General features: G+C 38.0%; 1 protein-coding gene across 3 annotated transcripts in view; it reads right to left on the bottom strand.

Annotated features, from left to right (window-relative positions):
• The window catches only part of TBCK (TBC1 domain containing kinase), a 184,275-nt gene that overhangs the window by 30,891 nt on the left and 137,652 nt on the right, over positions 1–15,732 (bottom strand). For all 3 annotated transcript variants that reach the window (XM_058666970.1, XM_058666971.1, XM_058666972.1), the window contains one exon: positions 205–380. In XM_058666970.1, the coding sequence (XP_058522953.1) occupies positions 205–380 (176 nt within the window). The remainder of the gene's footprint in view (positions 1–204; positions 381–15,732) is intronic.

Genomic DNA, 15,732 nt, shown 5'->3' with positions numbered 1-15,732 from the left:
CCACTATTATCACTTTTTAAAAAAGTATTATGTTTGACACCTCATAGTAGACAATTCTGGCATGCATACACTGTTAGAGTAATTTAGCTATTTGAATTCAGAAGAATCCTAGAAATGTTTGTTCTTAACACAGACCATTTAGATAAAAGGAAGCAACATCAATAAGGAGGTCTCACCTTTTAAAACCACAAATACAAAGGATACTCTTCACTGTTCCGGATGTCAACCACCAGGAGTTTTGGTTTTCCAGACTTTGTTTTCTTGGCAGGTGTTTTGAAGTGACCGGTTACTGTGAGCTCGCACAAGTCGATCAGGTCCTCTGCTGAAATCCTGGGTGATACTTCTGATTTTAAATCACTTAACGGGATGGATTCTCTTGACTAAAAAAATAATCATATATATATGAAAAACATGATTATTGAGACTATTATACAAAATAAGCCCATAGCCTTATAAAATATCTTTATGCTCTTTGATACCATTCAATATAACATATGCAAGAAACAGAAACTGTCTCCATTTGTGGCTATTAAGATTTAAGTGTAGGAAAGCATTACTTTTTGCTTCACTGTAAGTTGCTGGATCAAATTTATCAAGAAATGAGGTATTTATTTTTGGTATACCAGTACTGAGTATTTTATAAAAGCCAGATCCTTTACAGATGGTTCACTTTTCTCTAAGTATAATTAGTGCTGCTGTGAATCATATTAAACACTGTGAATTGTTATTAAATGAACTACATGGAAATTTCGTACATCTAATAACAAAGCTCAATCTAATATGTTCATCTGACTTTCATAATGTTATAAATGAAACGTTAGTGAAAATTAGATTCACAGAAAGCAAAAAGAATGATGTTTTTAGATAGTTTGTGAAGGAAATAAATTGAGACTGTCAAACTAGTACCTTATGTAGCCTAAGGCTAATTCGGACTGAGCGTTCTTTACAATTTTTCTCAGTTATTGGGGTGATGAATGTCAATGAGCCCTGTAATATCTCCTGATTTAATATGTACTTATTGAGTTCTGTTAGTCACTTGAGAACTTTTACTATTCATTTAATTGAAAATAAATTATTTTCTTTTGAATCTAATACTTTCAGGTTACAAAAATAGATTTTGTTATTCATTTTCTCTTAGTTTAACTGTGGGATTCTTGGAATTTTTTATTTAGAACTTCTAGGTAAGAGAAAATAAACCACATGAATCATCTAAATCAGATATACTTACTTTGAAAAAGAATATTTTGGATTGGAGATTGATGATTGCTCTTATCTGTCAGGTTTCCCTATGTCCTATAATTTTTAGTGGCAAAGCACTTGTTTTCTCACTTCATTAATATTTAGATAAAAATGGTAATTGCTTTATGGGCTTATGATTTTTAAAAATGGGCATTAGAAATTGTCTATTAACAATTAAAGTTAGATATTCTGAAATTTTAAAATTATTAAGGGATACAATCAATACTTGTAGCTCCCTTTTCAATAGACTGCCATCTGAGCAGATATTTTCCACAGCTATCATATGAAATTTTGATATCAGAGAATTTTGATTAGCTCAGTTCAGCTCGTAGTCATTTAGTGATGACTGTGGCATTTCCAACTAAAATTTCATCTGGTCAAAGGAACCCTCTGACTGATAAGCATTCTCTCCAAAGAGCTCATTGATTAAATAAGGACTGGCACAGGTTCCAATCAAATGCATCAGATGTGAGTCTTTCAAAGGAAAGAACATTGCTACATAAAATTATCACACAAAGTAGAGGAACTGCATACAAATACAGAATTTTCTGAAACAAAGAACTTTCAGATTATGCATACAAGTTCCTGTATATATAAGTTTTGGGATATTAGTAAAGTAGATGTAAATCACAGTATGCTGCTTTGCTTTATAAGAATTAATTAAAATGCTAAAACATAAGAATCTAGAATTTTAAACAATTTTATACAACTTGGGAAATACCTTAATTTTATGGCCAGGATCATAAATTATCTTAGATATTAAAAATCCAAGCCCCTGACTTTCAAGGCAACAGATTTTCTGAAATGTCATGTTGACTGACAATCTAGAATCAGAATTTATACCCTTGTTTTCTAAATTCAGATTTTTTTTTTATTGGAAAGTCAGATGTACAGAGAGGAGATCTTCTGTCCACTGATTCACTCCCCAAATGGCCACAATGGCTGGAGTTGAGCTCATCTGAAGCCAGGAGCCAGGAGCTTTTTCTGGGTCTCCCACGCAGGTGCAGGGTCCCAAGGCTTTGGTGTGTCCTTGACTGCCTTCCCTGGGAACAAGTTCCCCTTTTCCATCCAACTCCCTTTTATGGCTTTGGAAAGCAGAGATGATGACCCAAGTTCTTTTGTCCTGCACCATGTGGGAGACATGAGAGGTGCTACTGACTCCTGGCTTCCAATAGATTCAGCTCTGACTGTTTTGATTCTGCTCGTCGCATTTACTAGCATTTAACTTTGGGTGCAGCATAAAATGTCTCTGCCCAATTTTTCCACCTATAAAGTGGAGTAAGGGCAGTAACCTGCATCTTACTCATTTAACCCTTGTAGTAACCCAGTATTTCCACATAAAGTATTTGGGATGGCATTTGACAGAGTGTAACAGCATTATGAATGTTATGTTAAAGCATCACTTCTCCCCCCGACCATCTCATATGGTATGCTTTGGCATTCTCACACATTTTGCCTTTTACTGCTACCGTGCCTTTGTATATGCTGTTCCCTCTGCAAAGGATGCCACAATTTGTCCATTTCATAAAACTCTGCTTACCCTTTTAAGTCTTGGCTGTTCTGTTAACTCCTCTGTAAGAGGTTATTTATTTTTAACTCATGACAGAATTAGTTTCTCTTGTATATCTCTACAGGTATCTTGAATACATCTGTATTACACTGAGATCATTCATTTCCTACAATACTAAAAGCTCCTACATATATTATCTGGCAAGTAAAAGGCATGAAAAGATTTGCTGAACACAAATGAATATTTTCCTGAGTAACTCTGTTTTGAGGTATGTATATATTCCCAAAACAACATGTAGTTATGTGTCCCATAACAATTCATGTGTCTGTGATATGCTGTCTACAGTTTACATACAATCTGCTTGAATGGAGATTTCTCCATGGATGCATTTTTTAAATTTTCAAAAGCTCTGGTGCAAGAAACTCAACAGATGTGTGATAAATGAATGAATAAAAATATAATTTAATAGTATAATAGAGCAGAATTTATTCCTACGTTTGGATTATCAAGTACTCTGAGACGGTAATGATCAGATTCTCTCTTTTGGGAACTGTGATGCTTCAAGAACCCTGGATACAAATCCACTTCAACAATGGCTATATATAGCCATCCTTTCTTTCCTCATTGAAAAACCTGAAAGTGTGCAATTGTAAAAATAAATTTAAAAAAAAAAAGGAATAAGGGGAGGAGGAGGAAGGTTGCTGGGAAACAAACACGGGCAGGAGGGAGGGTTGGGTGGGAAATATCACTATGCATCTAAATCTGTATTGTAAAATGTGTGAAATTTGTTAATTTCATAGAAATAAGTCAAAATTAGAAAAACATGCCATGTGAATTACATATTAAGAAAATGGTTGATTTAAAAATAAAGAAAAGCTGAACATGGGATTTGCTACTACATAAGGCTTTTAAAGGTACTTTAACTACTTTATTTTCATCTAACTTTGAATTAAACACCCAAAAAATTATTATTTCAATAAAGAAAAAGATAACAGAGCTGATATTTTGAGAAAAACAAAGCTAGAAAATCTATGGGTTACTTCTCATTTCTAATCTTTCTCTGATATAAAGAATAAGTGCTCTTTAAAATTGTACATACAATTCTATATTAGTAAATTTAAAAATTCTAAATAGTCCATGAAGAGTAGAAAACCAGACTACACAAATATATCCATCGACTGAAACAGAATTAAGTATATGTGTGTGACCCAAAGCTTTAGAAAATATTAGCAAAAGAGGATCTGAACTTGATTAAATAGATATGCCCAGTACCTGCCTCACTCTCGACAGAGAACCAAGGTAGTAACTGCATTTGGAGGAGTAATTGATTGAGAACATGGGAGTCTGACAAGGCAAACACAAGAACTCTGCAGGATTTCCAGACCTGGGGTGTCAGTATAGAGTGGAACAAATACAAGCACACCTTCTCTCTTGCTCTACAGCTAGAGAAAACCCCATTGTAGGGGACAGATAAATAGAAGAGCCTTCTCAGGGCCCATTTTCAAAGGTGTTAGGATTGGAAGTCCTAGCTAAAGTAGGGAGCCACAGTTGTACAGGCTTGGGACCAATTAAAGGTTTCCTGGAGTAGGCAAGATAGCTTTACTTCAGAGAAGGAACTCATAGCATGTCCTTTATTCTGAGGGCACAAGCTATTGTCATATAATATCATCTTGACACTGTATTGCCCTGGGGGCAGAAACTACTGTATATATCCAATCTTGGGGCCCACACTGGCATAAAAGACTAAACCTTACAAACTCAATTAGACCTGCAGAGCACCTGTGACCCCATCAACTTATCCAATGCAGCACTTCATACTACAAAAATTAGGAGTTTCAAAATCACAGTGGGACCCTGCCTACATACTTGTAAATGAAGGAATCTGCCCTTGAGACTTTGCCTCTATCCCCTCCTCCCATCTGCATCCACAGCAGCATGTGCCATAGGGACCTACATACACCAGGACTGTCACATTGAGCTAATGTGACTCTACCTGACCCTGTGGGATATTCCCGGGCCTGTGCGACCACAACTTACTTCTACAGGCCACTGTTAGATCCATATGATCCCACTTGGGCAGTGGACTGGAGCAGTTATTCTGGATGTGGCTGGCTACCACTGGAACCATGTGACCCTTCTGGGACTGGGTACAGAACTCCCATGATCTGCTGCTGCCATCATCATTGTGAATACACAGGGAGATCATACAATGGTGTCCACCTGGAACTAAAGCTGAAATAGTCCACCAGATTACACTGGATATCAAATAGTAAAAGCTTTTCAGATAATGAATGCCACTTTTTAAAAACAGATAAGTATCCATCTGGATGATTAAGTAACCAATAGGATGAAAAAACAAGGGGGCATGGCATCACCACAGAAACACTTCTCTTTAGCAACAGACTTAAAAGGCATTGATTATGCTGTTACAGATTTTTAAAAAAATGCTTTAAGTAAACTTAAGTACATTCAAGAAAACATAATTCCAATGTTCTGAAGATGATAAACTTGAAAAAAGCACGAAAAGATAAGCAAGTCAAAAATACATTTGAAAGTCTCAACAAGTGAGTAGATCAATTGGAAGAAGACTATCTGAACTAGAATGTTAGAGCAAAAAAAAAAAGGGAGAAAAGGTGAGTTAGGGAAGGCAGGGTGAAAGTGATGAGGATAGCTTTAAGACATTTGGGGTATCACTTATGAACAAATGCTCCAATTTTTGGAATTTCAGAAGGAAATGAAAAAGGGAGAGGCAGGGGAAAATCAACCCATTGAAATAATAGCTGCAAACGGCTTTAGTCTTGGGAATGATGTGGACATCTGGTTATAGGATGCTTAAAGAGCTTCTAACAACCATTAGAGAAGATACTCTGTTCACTGTGACATAGTGCAACTGTCAATAATACAATGCAGATAATTCTAAAAACAGCAAGAGGTAAGTGCTAGATCACATTCAAGGAAAATTTTATTCAAATAACAGTAGAGTTCTTAGCAGGACATTTTTACCTTGCAGGAAATACATGACACTCCAAATTCTCAAAAAGCATCCTGACAATCCTACACCATAATTATCTTTCATTAATTATGCAGCAATAAAGACTTTCCAAGTGGCTGGATGGTGGCATAGCTCACAAAGCCTACACTTGCAGTTCCAGCATCCCATATGGGCACTGGTTTGAGTCCCAGCTACTTCACTGCCAATTTAGCTCCTTAAACTTTGGGAAAGCAGCAGAGGCTCGACCTATTTCTTGGGTCCCTGAAACCAAGTGGGAGACTTGGAAGAAGCTCCTCGCTTCTGATGGGCTCAGCTCTGGCCACTGTGGCCCTCTGGGGGAGTAACCTAGCAGACAGAAGATATCTCTCTCTAACTCTGCCTTTCCAATAAAAATAAGTAAATCTTTTAGAAACAAAACTAAAACTTTCCAGGGCAAGCAAAAACTGAAGGAAATTAATCACCACCAGACCTGCCTTACCAAGGATGCTTAAGGGAGTCAAAAAAAGGTTGCTAGTTAGCACATGAAAAATCTGAGAATTTTAAATCCACTAGAAAAGCATATAAAAATTAAAAACAAACCTTATCAATTTAGTTAACCACGAAACCACAAAGATTAAGCAGAGGGAAAAAAAAAGTCCACTTACCAGAACCACACTGACTATAAATGGACTTAAATTCCCCAATAAAAACCTATTGACTATGAGCTACCTGCAGGCTGTATGCATAATTGAGAATGTATTTTCAGCTTTTAAAGGAATCTAATGTATCCCAGCATTCCAGTATTTTGTACAAGAGCTTTATCTCAGGAATTTAACAAAATCAGTGTGATTCCCTTTAGTAATAATGAGCAATATGTGGGCTCAGTGTGGTAGCCTAGTGGCTAGGGTCCTCACTTTTCGTGAACTGGGATCTCATATGGCCACCGGTTTGTGCCCCGGCAGCCCCGCTTCCTATCCAGCTCCCTACACATGGCCTGGGAAAGCAGTCAGCGATGGTGCAAAGCCTTGGAACCCTGCATTCGCATGGGAGACCTGGAGGAGGCTCCTGGCTTCGAATCAGTGGAGATCCGGCCATTGTAGCCACTTGGGAAATGAATAATTGGATGGAAGATCTTTCTGTCTCTCCTCCTCTCTGTATATCGGACTTTCCAATTAAAAAAAAAATGTTTAAAAATGAGCTATAAATGGAAAAATTTATCAAACCCTAATTTTAAAAAACACTTAAGCTAAGAGAGACTTCAAGGGAATTTCCTCAAATAAAAGGTACTGGCAAAAATCAAAACAAAAAACACAAAACAGAAATCCCACGTTAGCTCAAGTAAAAACATACTAAATGCTTTCTCCCTATAACTGGGAATGAAACAAAATGTTCACTAATATCACTTTTTGAAAATATAAACAGCTGGATGCTGAAACTGTGTGGGGGCCTGGCCGGGTTTGGTTGCGATAAAAAAAAAAAACAGTACAAAACACAAAATGCCAAGGTGAAATGGCCTGTGCTAGTAGGGAATGCAACACCCGACCAGCACTCCTCCCACTGGTTTAGGTGAGGGACGAGAGTGTGATGGGCAGAGCCGGGGAGAGATGCGATACTCATTGGTTCCAATAGAGGTCGGGGCTCAGCAGAGAACCAACCCAGGGGTTAAAACCATCAGCTGATCGGAGTGATGGACGGTGGCGGGCACTGTGCTTACTAGTAGTACATGTAGGAGCCTGGACTGGGAATGCCTCAACGTTTTTTTTTAGGGGGATTCCCCTGAACAAAATGGAGGAATCAAAGCATTAATCAAAAAAAGATGGAAAATGGAGTAGATGAATCAACCACCTCAGCTTTATGCTTGCAGCGGAAAACTGGACAAGGGGAAACCCTAAGACGGACTATGTCAATCAGTGGACTCTGCACCAGCCTCATCATACCTGGACTGTTGCTGATGATATGTTGGAGCTTCTAATTGATCGAGGTGATGCTCTGCTGGCTCTGCCTTCAAACCTGAGAGGGCCTCCCTAAGAGGCCGTTGAACTTGAACTGGACAAGTGGGATGCTGGACTCTGTATGGTGTAAACTTTTAATTAGGGAATCTCAACGGAACTTGAGCTGTGGTTATGCATCAAGGTGAAGGAATTCATGATGGGGGAAGGGTTTGGGGTGAAGGGGGGGGGAATCCCAGTACCTATGAAATTGTGTCATGTAATGCAATGTAATTAATGAATAAATGAATATTAAAGAAAAAAAAATATAAACAGCTGGAAACCATAATGCTAAGGGAAATGAGCCAATCCCAAAAGGTTAAATACCACATGTTTGCCTTAATTTAAGATGATATGATGTTATGTATAACATGTTATGTATGTTATATGTTGTGTATAAACTAAAATTGAAATGTCAATGAGGTGGTCACAGAAGGTGGTTAAGAACTCTCATTTACTTTTAACATATTGGTTACTCATTACTATGTCAATTAATTCCATAATGATGTAAATTTTTGCTGATGGTATGTTGGAGCTTTTAATTCATCGGGATGATACTCTGCTGGCTCTGTCTTCAGACCAGAGAGGGTATACCTAAGAAGCCGTTGAACTTGACTGGACAATAAGATGCTGGACACTATGTTTGGTATATGCTTGCAATGGGGGAATCTCAACTGAACTTGAACTGTGGTTATGCAACAAGGTGGAGGAATCCACCATGGTGGGAGAGTTTGGGGAGGGGTGGGGAGAATCCAAGTACCTATGAAACTGTCACATAATACAATGTAATTAATGAATTAAAAATAATAAAAAAATTATGAAATTCAGAAAAAAAATATAAACAGCTAATTTGGCAAAGTTATGATACATGACCAAATACAAAAATTCTCAAAGTTCTTTATGCCAGCAATAAATAATTCTGAGTAAGTTTAACATGGCACTTTTTAGCTAGACTAACAGTATAAAATACTGAAACATAAATTTTACAACATTTTTTAAACTTTTATGCACAAATTTATAAAATCTTAAAAATAGATTTCAAAAGGCATAAAGGGGGAGAGAAATCCCTTGTTCGTATATTGTATAAAGACGTTTCTTTCAATCATTAAATTGTTATTTCACTCAAAATGTTAGATGAATTTCATAGAAATTTGCAATGAAATTCTATATTTTACATGGAAAAATATTGAAGACTGTCTTAAAGATCAGCCAGTTAAAAGACTTATTACAAGATATCCAAAATTAATGAAGTTACAGAGATGAAGTTTAAAATTGATATAATTTAAATTTTTTAAAAAATTAATTATTTTGCATTATGTGACAGTTTCATAGGCTCTGGAAATCCCCCCATCCCTCCCCACGCCCCTCCCCCCTGGTGGATTCCAACACCTTGATGTAGTATTACAGTTCAAATTCAATCAAGATTCAATATAATTTAAATTTTAAACTATAATCACAACAGTAACGAACAAAAAGATAGACTAAATGCTAAATATGCACAAAAATCAAGATCTAGTAATGTGCATGCAAGAAATGAACATAATATTAAAGAATAATAGGAAAAGAATAAAAGTGTTCCACATGAAATCAAAAGTGGATGATAGTAGTTCTAGCTACACAAAACAGACTTTAACACAAAACTGTACAAAGAGTAAGATTATTACAGAATGATCAAGGAGCCAATTCAACAAGAAGATACATAATGTATGCATGTTCCAAATGCTAAAGAGATTAGCTCCAATAAACACAGGAATGGGGAAAACAAGACCCTATTTCCATCAACAGGCCATTCAGACCAAAGAAATAAAACAAAATCAAAGAAGATTAGAGCTAAATTAACCTATACTCCAGACTAAGTGGATCTAATGGAAATTTACAGAACAGGTAAAGAAAGTACTTTCATCAAAATACGGAACATTTATTATTTGAGAAAAAAATTCTGAACAAAATTTTATAAAGTCAAAATCAGACAACATTCTGACCATCATAGGAAGGACTACAAATCAACAGAAAAAACTCTTAAGGTTAGACAAATACATGAGACTACACAACATGGTTTGAATGAACAATGTGTAATTAAGGGAAATGAAAAAAAAAAGAGAAAACAACTTCTCAAGTGAGAATAATAATAAAAAATAAAGTCACCAAATATGTAGGATAGAGTAACAGCAGTACTAACAGGGATTCTTGCAATATTTAGTACCTGCATAAAATGATGTCAAGTCAATAATCAGCAATGTATATGAAAGAATTAGGTAAGAACAAACTAACTCAAAATTGGTATAAAGACTAGAATTCAAATGATTTAGATAAGAATACAAAAGGTTGATGAAAGAAAAAGGGAGTTTTTAGAAAGGTTAAGCAAAACAGACAAATCTAGACCAACAAAAGAAAAAAAAAGCAGATATAATAAGTGATAGGACACAAAGGATCATCAGTGACTATTACGAACAACCACATGCTGACATGTTAGGAAAGTTAACAGTAATGGAGAAATTTCTGGACACATACAACCTAACAAAAGTGAACTAGGCAGACACAGAGCCTGATCCAATCAATAAGAAGTAAGGAGACTGAAACAGTTTTTGTTTTCCCATGAAGAATGGCCCACAACCTGATGGTTTCACTGCTGAATTCATCCACAGTTTAAGGAAGAATTAACTTCAGTTCTTCTTCTTTTTTTTTTTTTAAAGATTTATTCCATTTTTATTACAAAGTCAGGTATACTGAGAGGAGGAGAGACAGAGAGGAAGTGGAGCTGCCGGGATTAGAACCAGCGGCCATATGGGATCAAGGTGAGGACCTTAGCCACTAGGCCACGCCGCCAAGCCCAACTTCAGTTCTTCTTAAACCTTGAAATGGAAGGAGTATGCAAGCAGCTTGGTAGAGGGAAGGGTCAAGATTTTCAGTCACTAAAATCCTCTCCTGGCAAAGTAAATGAGTTGGAGTTAGGCCACTTGGGTGGCCTAGATGAAGCTTCTGGCTTTGGGCTGGTGCTGGCTGTCTTCGGACCCAGCCTGGGCAGCTGTGACTATCTGGTGAGTTAGCCAGCAGATGGAAGATATCTTTATCTCCTTCTCTGTGTCTAACTGTACCTACCAAATAAGTAAAATATATTTTTAAAAATAATGTTAATGCAATCCAAACTGAGTAGGTGCTCATACTCAAAAATTTTTTTAATAAATTAGCCTATCCAGGCCATTTAGAGGGAGAGAAAATATTTCTAGATCAAAGACCTCAAAATGGTGCCACAAAGGCATGACTAACACGAATACAATAGTAACAAAACTGATGGTGGAGAGAGACAAGATGGCCAATTAGAGCAGGAATGTGAAGCCAGGAATAGAGAGGAGAAAATAGGAAATAGTGCAGTGCAGAGCTGGAGAAGGAAACCACTGCAGTAGGTGAACAAAGTTCGCTGGAGACCTCCAGATAGAAGTAGGAGCTTTCCAGACAACAAAAAACTGTTGAAAATGTCTGAAGCTGCAGTGGGCAGCCCAAGAGGGAGGTGAGCTCAGGCCCAGTGAGTGAAAGCAGAATCCACTCCACACCCACAGGGTTCACACCCTAAACTACCAAGCTGACAACGGGACCACCTGAGAGGGGGATGCTGGATCCTTGAGGGGAGAACTCAGATCAGAATCTGTTGCACAAATCACAGAGTAAACCACACAGAAAGCTCAGGCACTAAGACCTTGAGGCTTGGTTTCCAAGCCTAGCTTGGAGCACAGGCAAAGTAGGAGAGGACAGGAAAGACAAACATCAGCAGTGGGAACAATCTAGAGGCGTACTAGCTTAGTCCTGGGAATCAGGACACTGCAAGCAGCTGGTGGGGTGACATCTGCACAGTCCTGGGAGAGGCAGAAAGGAAACAAGCTGATGGGCTGCAGAACTTCACTGCTCCACAGACTGCGGGTCGGGTGAGACAGAGAGGGCACTGCCCAAATAGGTGTACAGTTCTGTAGCTCCACACTGCAATAACCTCCCTGACAGCTGACCACACTGAAACCACAAGACACTAGGCAGACAAACCTGGCTACAACCTGGGAACACCCAGGAGGCAGCCAGGGCGGCACTGTCTGCAGAGATTGTGATGGAGCCTCTTCTACCCTCCCTCCCCCAGAGTGACCAGTATAAAAAGCAGACATCATCCCAGGACAAGAATGAATGGAAAACTGTACAGAATGGGAGCAGTCAAACCTATCCACAAATTAGGAAGCAATAGATAGACACAATGTAAGGAGAGAATCCTGAAGAGAAATCCCGAGGATCTGAGAGGCCACGGGGAAGGGGAATAGAAAAACAGCAAGCAACACAAACAAGGAAGCCAGTGCTTCCCTCAAAACTGAACAAAAGACTATCTCAATCTTAGAGTTACAAGATGAAGACACTGAGGAACTCCAAGAGAAGGGATACAAAAAAAAAAATTATCATGATCAAACTCTTCAGAGACAGACAAAAAAGGCAAGAGTTCAAGGAATTTAAGGAATATGCCAAAATGGGGATACAACCTATAAAACATAATTCAACTGGAATACTTGAACTAAACAATACAACAGAGTGAAATAAAAACCAACAGAAAGTGCTGGAGTCCAGCTCCAGCTGAGGTTCAGAACTCGCGAAGTGTGCGTGGAGTCGGCGCAAAGAGAGAAAGAAAGAGACGGACCACTAGGACTCCATGATGATAGTGGACTATGCAATATTGCTGTCCAGTCAAACTCTGGCTCAGACTTTCCACATCATGGTCAAGTGGGTGTTTCTAAGGACAACCCTGCCACCTGCTTTACCCAAAAACAATAGAAGTTCCTGCTACAATTCTCATTCTACAACCTGATCTTGTATCACAAAGAAAAGGAGAACCTAAAGATTAAGGAAAGAATAAAACCCTAAATACAGGTCCCTTGATTAGCATAAGGTCAACGGGGACAGCCAAGACAGTAGGAATAATAGAAGGCCCTTTTGTAAGACATTATTATTGACATTAACCTCCAAGCTCATATTGTGTAAAAAGCCAGTCTCACAGTAGCAAAAATGCCTGGACGGATTAGAATTCTTCTGCAGGGTGGTCCGGTATCCATGCAAAGGAAGGTGGAGCTGCATCCAGGTGGCTGTAGATATCCGCTGGGCCCTGCCTCAGCGGGAAGTTCCCTGTGGCCCTGCCTACAATGGAACAATGTCTTCACACCCTCTTGTCCCCCACATCCACTGCATGGACCCCAACAAGAAAGCCTTACCAATAAAATGAGTGAGGCAGAAGAAAGAATTTTAGAAATAGAAGATAAGTTATTTGGGGACACACAATCAGAAATATAGAAGAGGAACTGAATAAAGCCAAAATAAATATCCAAGACCTGAATGACACCATTCAAAAAATAAAATATAAGAACTATAAAAGTTCTCAAAGGTGTGGAAAGAGAGGCAGGATTGCAGGAAGTATTCAATGAAATTATAAAAGTGAACTTACCTGTCATTTGGGAACATAAGGAGAGGACAAATACAGGAGGAGCAGAGGACCTTAAACAGATTTGATCTGAAAAGGTCCTTACCTAGACACATCATTGTCAAACTTCCCTCAGTTGAACACAAAGAAAGGATACCAAAACAGGCATGTAATAAGGATCAGAAAACAAATGAGGAACACCCATTAGACTCACTACTGACTTCTCAGACGCTTCAACCAATAAGAGAATGTAGTAGCATTCTTCAGATCTTAAAACTGTCAACCCAGAATATCCAGCAAGATTCACATTTGTGTTTGAAAATGATATAAAATATTCCCATAGCAAAAAGTTGGAAGACTTAGCCAACAGACACCTGAAGGAGTAAGAAAAACAACAGTAAAATAATTCCAAGAGGAAAAAAAAAAGGAATAAATTTAAGGGAGGAAATTTACCAAACAGAGATCAAGGGAGACAACAAGAATCAATAAAATCAGAGACAAAAATAGGAACAACAGACAACATGGACATACAGAGAAAAATCAGGAACTACTACGAGCAACTAGACACTGAAAAATCAGAGGACTTTGAAGAAATGGAGAGATTCCTGGACACATGCCATCTACAAAAACTGAGCCATGAGGCAACAGGAAATCGAAATAACCCTATAATCGAGATTGAATCAGTAATTAAATCCATCCCAACAAAGAAAAGCCCATGATCAAATGGCTTCACTGCTGAATCCTACCAAAAATTCCATAAAGAAATAACCCAATATTCCACAATCTAGTCAAAATAATAGAAAGGAAGGCAATCCTTTCAAACTACTATGAAGACAACATTGCCTTGATATTAAAACCAGATAGAGACACAAAGAGAAAAAAAAACATAGATGGATATCCCTGATGAACACAGATGCAAAAGTCCTCAACAAAATACTAGCCAATAGAACGCAACAATATATCACACAGAGCATTCAGCCAGACCAGGTGCAATTTATTCCTTTCATCAGGGATGGCTTAACATGAAAATCAATAAATGTGATATACCACATCAAATAATTGAAGAACAGAAACCATAGGATTTCTCAATAGATTCAGAGAAGGCATTTGATAAAATCCAACATCACTTCATGGTGAAACTCCTAAGCAAGATAGGCACAAAAGGAACATTCCACACCATAATCAAAGCAATTTAAGAAAAACCCAATGCCAGCATCATACTGGGAGAGGAAAGATTGGAAAGTTTTCCATTAAGATCGGGAGGCAGACAAAGATGTCTGTTATCACCACCACTATTTAACATAGTACTGGAAGTCTGCACTGGGGTATTAGGCAAGAAAAAGAAACTAAAACAATTCAAAATGGAAAACAGGAAGTCAAATTATCTCTGCAGATGATATGATTCCATACATTGGAAACCAAGAGACTCAACAGAGACTGATAGAACTTACAAGAGCTTGGTGGGCCCAGCATGGTAACCTAATGGCTAAAGTCCTTGCCTTACACACACTGGGATCCCATATGGGCACTGGATCATGTCCCGGATGTTCCCCTTCCCATCCAGCACCCTGCTTGTGATGTGGGAAAGCAGTCCAGAATGGCCCAAAGCCTTGGGACTCTGCACCCAAGTGGGAGACCCAGAAGAATCTCCTGGTGTCTGGCTGTTGATGGGCTCAGCTCTAGCCATTGCAGCCACTTGGGGAATGAACCAGCAGAAGCAGATGCAAGATCTTTTTCTCAGTTTCTATCTTTCTGTAAACCTATCTTTCAAAAAAAAAAAAAAAAAAAAGGTAAAAAAAGAGCTTGGTATGGTGGCAAATAATGAAATAATTCTAGGGCTAAAAAAGAACAAGTTAGCACAGTCCCTTTTAAAATAACAGATAAGATCCTTAAATACCTTAACTACAGATATGAACAAAATCTATGAGGAAAATTACAAAATATTGAAAGAAGAAATATAAGAAGATGGAGAAATATACCACATTCCTGGATAGGCACTGTCAACACCACCAAAATGTCCATATTACAGAAAACAATATACAGATTCAATGCATTCCCAATAAAAATTCCAAGAACATTCTTCAGAGCTAGAAAAAATGATACAAATATTCATTTGGAAAGAAAGAGACCACAGATACTCAAAACTATCTTGAAGGATAAGAATCAAGTGGGAGTAATCACATTTCCATATCTTAAGACATATTACAGGACAGTATTAATCAAAACAGCCTGGTACTGTACAGAAACAGAGATCAATGGAACAGAATAGAAATACTAGCAGAGAGCCCATACATTAACTGCTGATTAATCTTCAACAAGAGAACAGAAGGCAACCCAGAGAAAAAGGCTGATCTCCTCAACAAATGGATAGCAGCATGTACAAATAGCAAACAAAATTCCCTGCCCCCCTCCGTACCACAACCTGTCCCATCTACAAACATCAAATCTAAATGGATAAGGTCAAATTGGCAAATACTCAGGCAACTGTAAATTCACCTACAATATGATCCAGCAATATCACTCTTGGAAATATGTCCAAAGGAAATGAAATCTGAATATGTGAAAGTGATTTGTCAAGAATCAA

This window comes from Ochotona princeps, chromosome 7 (genome assembly GCF_030435755.1).
Source record: "Ochotona princeps isolate mOchPri1 chromosome 7, mOchPri1.hap1, whole genome shotgun sequence".
NCBI lineage: Eukaryota > Metazoa > Chordata > Mammalia > Lagomorpha > Ochotonidae > Ochotona > Ochotona princeps.
Note: the sequence above shows the minus strand (reverse complement) of the source record. Positions and strands in the feature narration are given on the sequence as shown.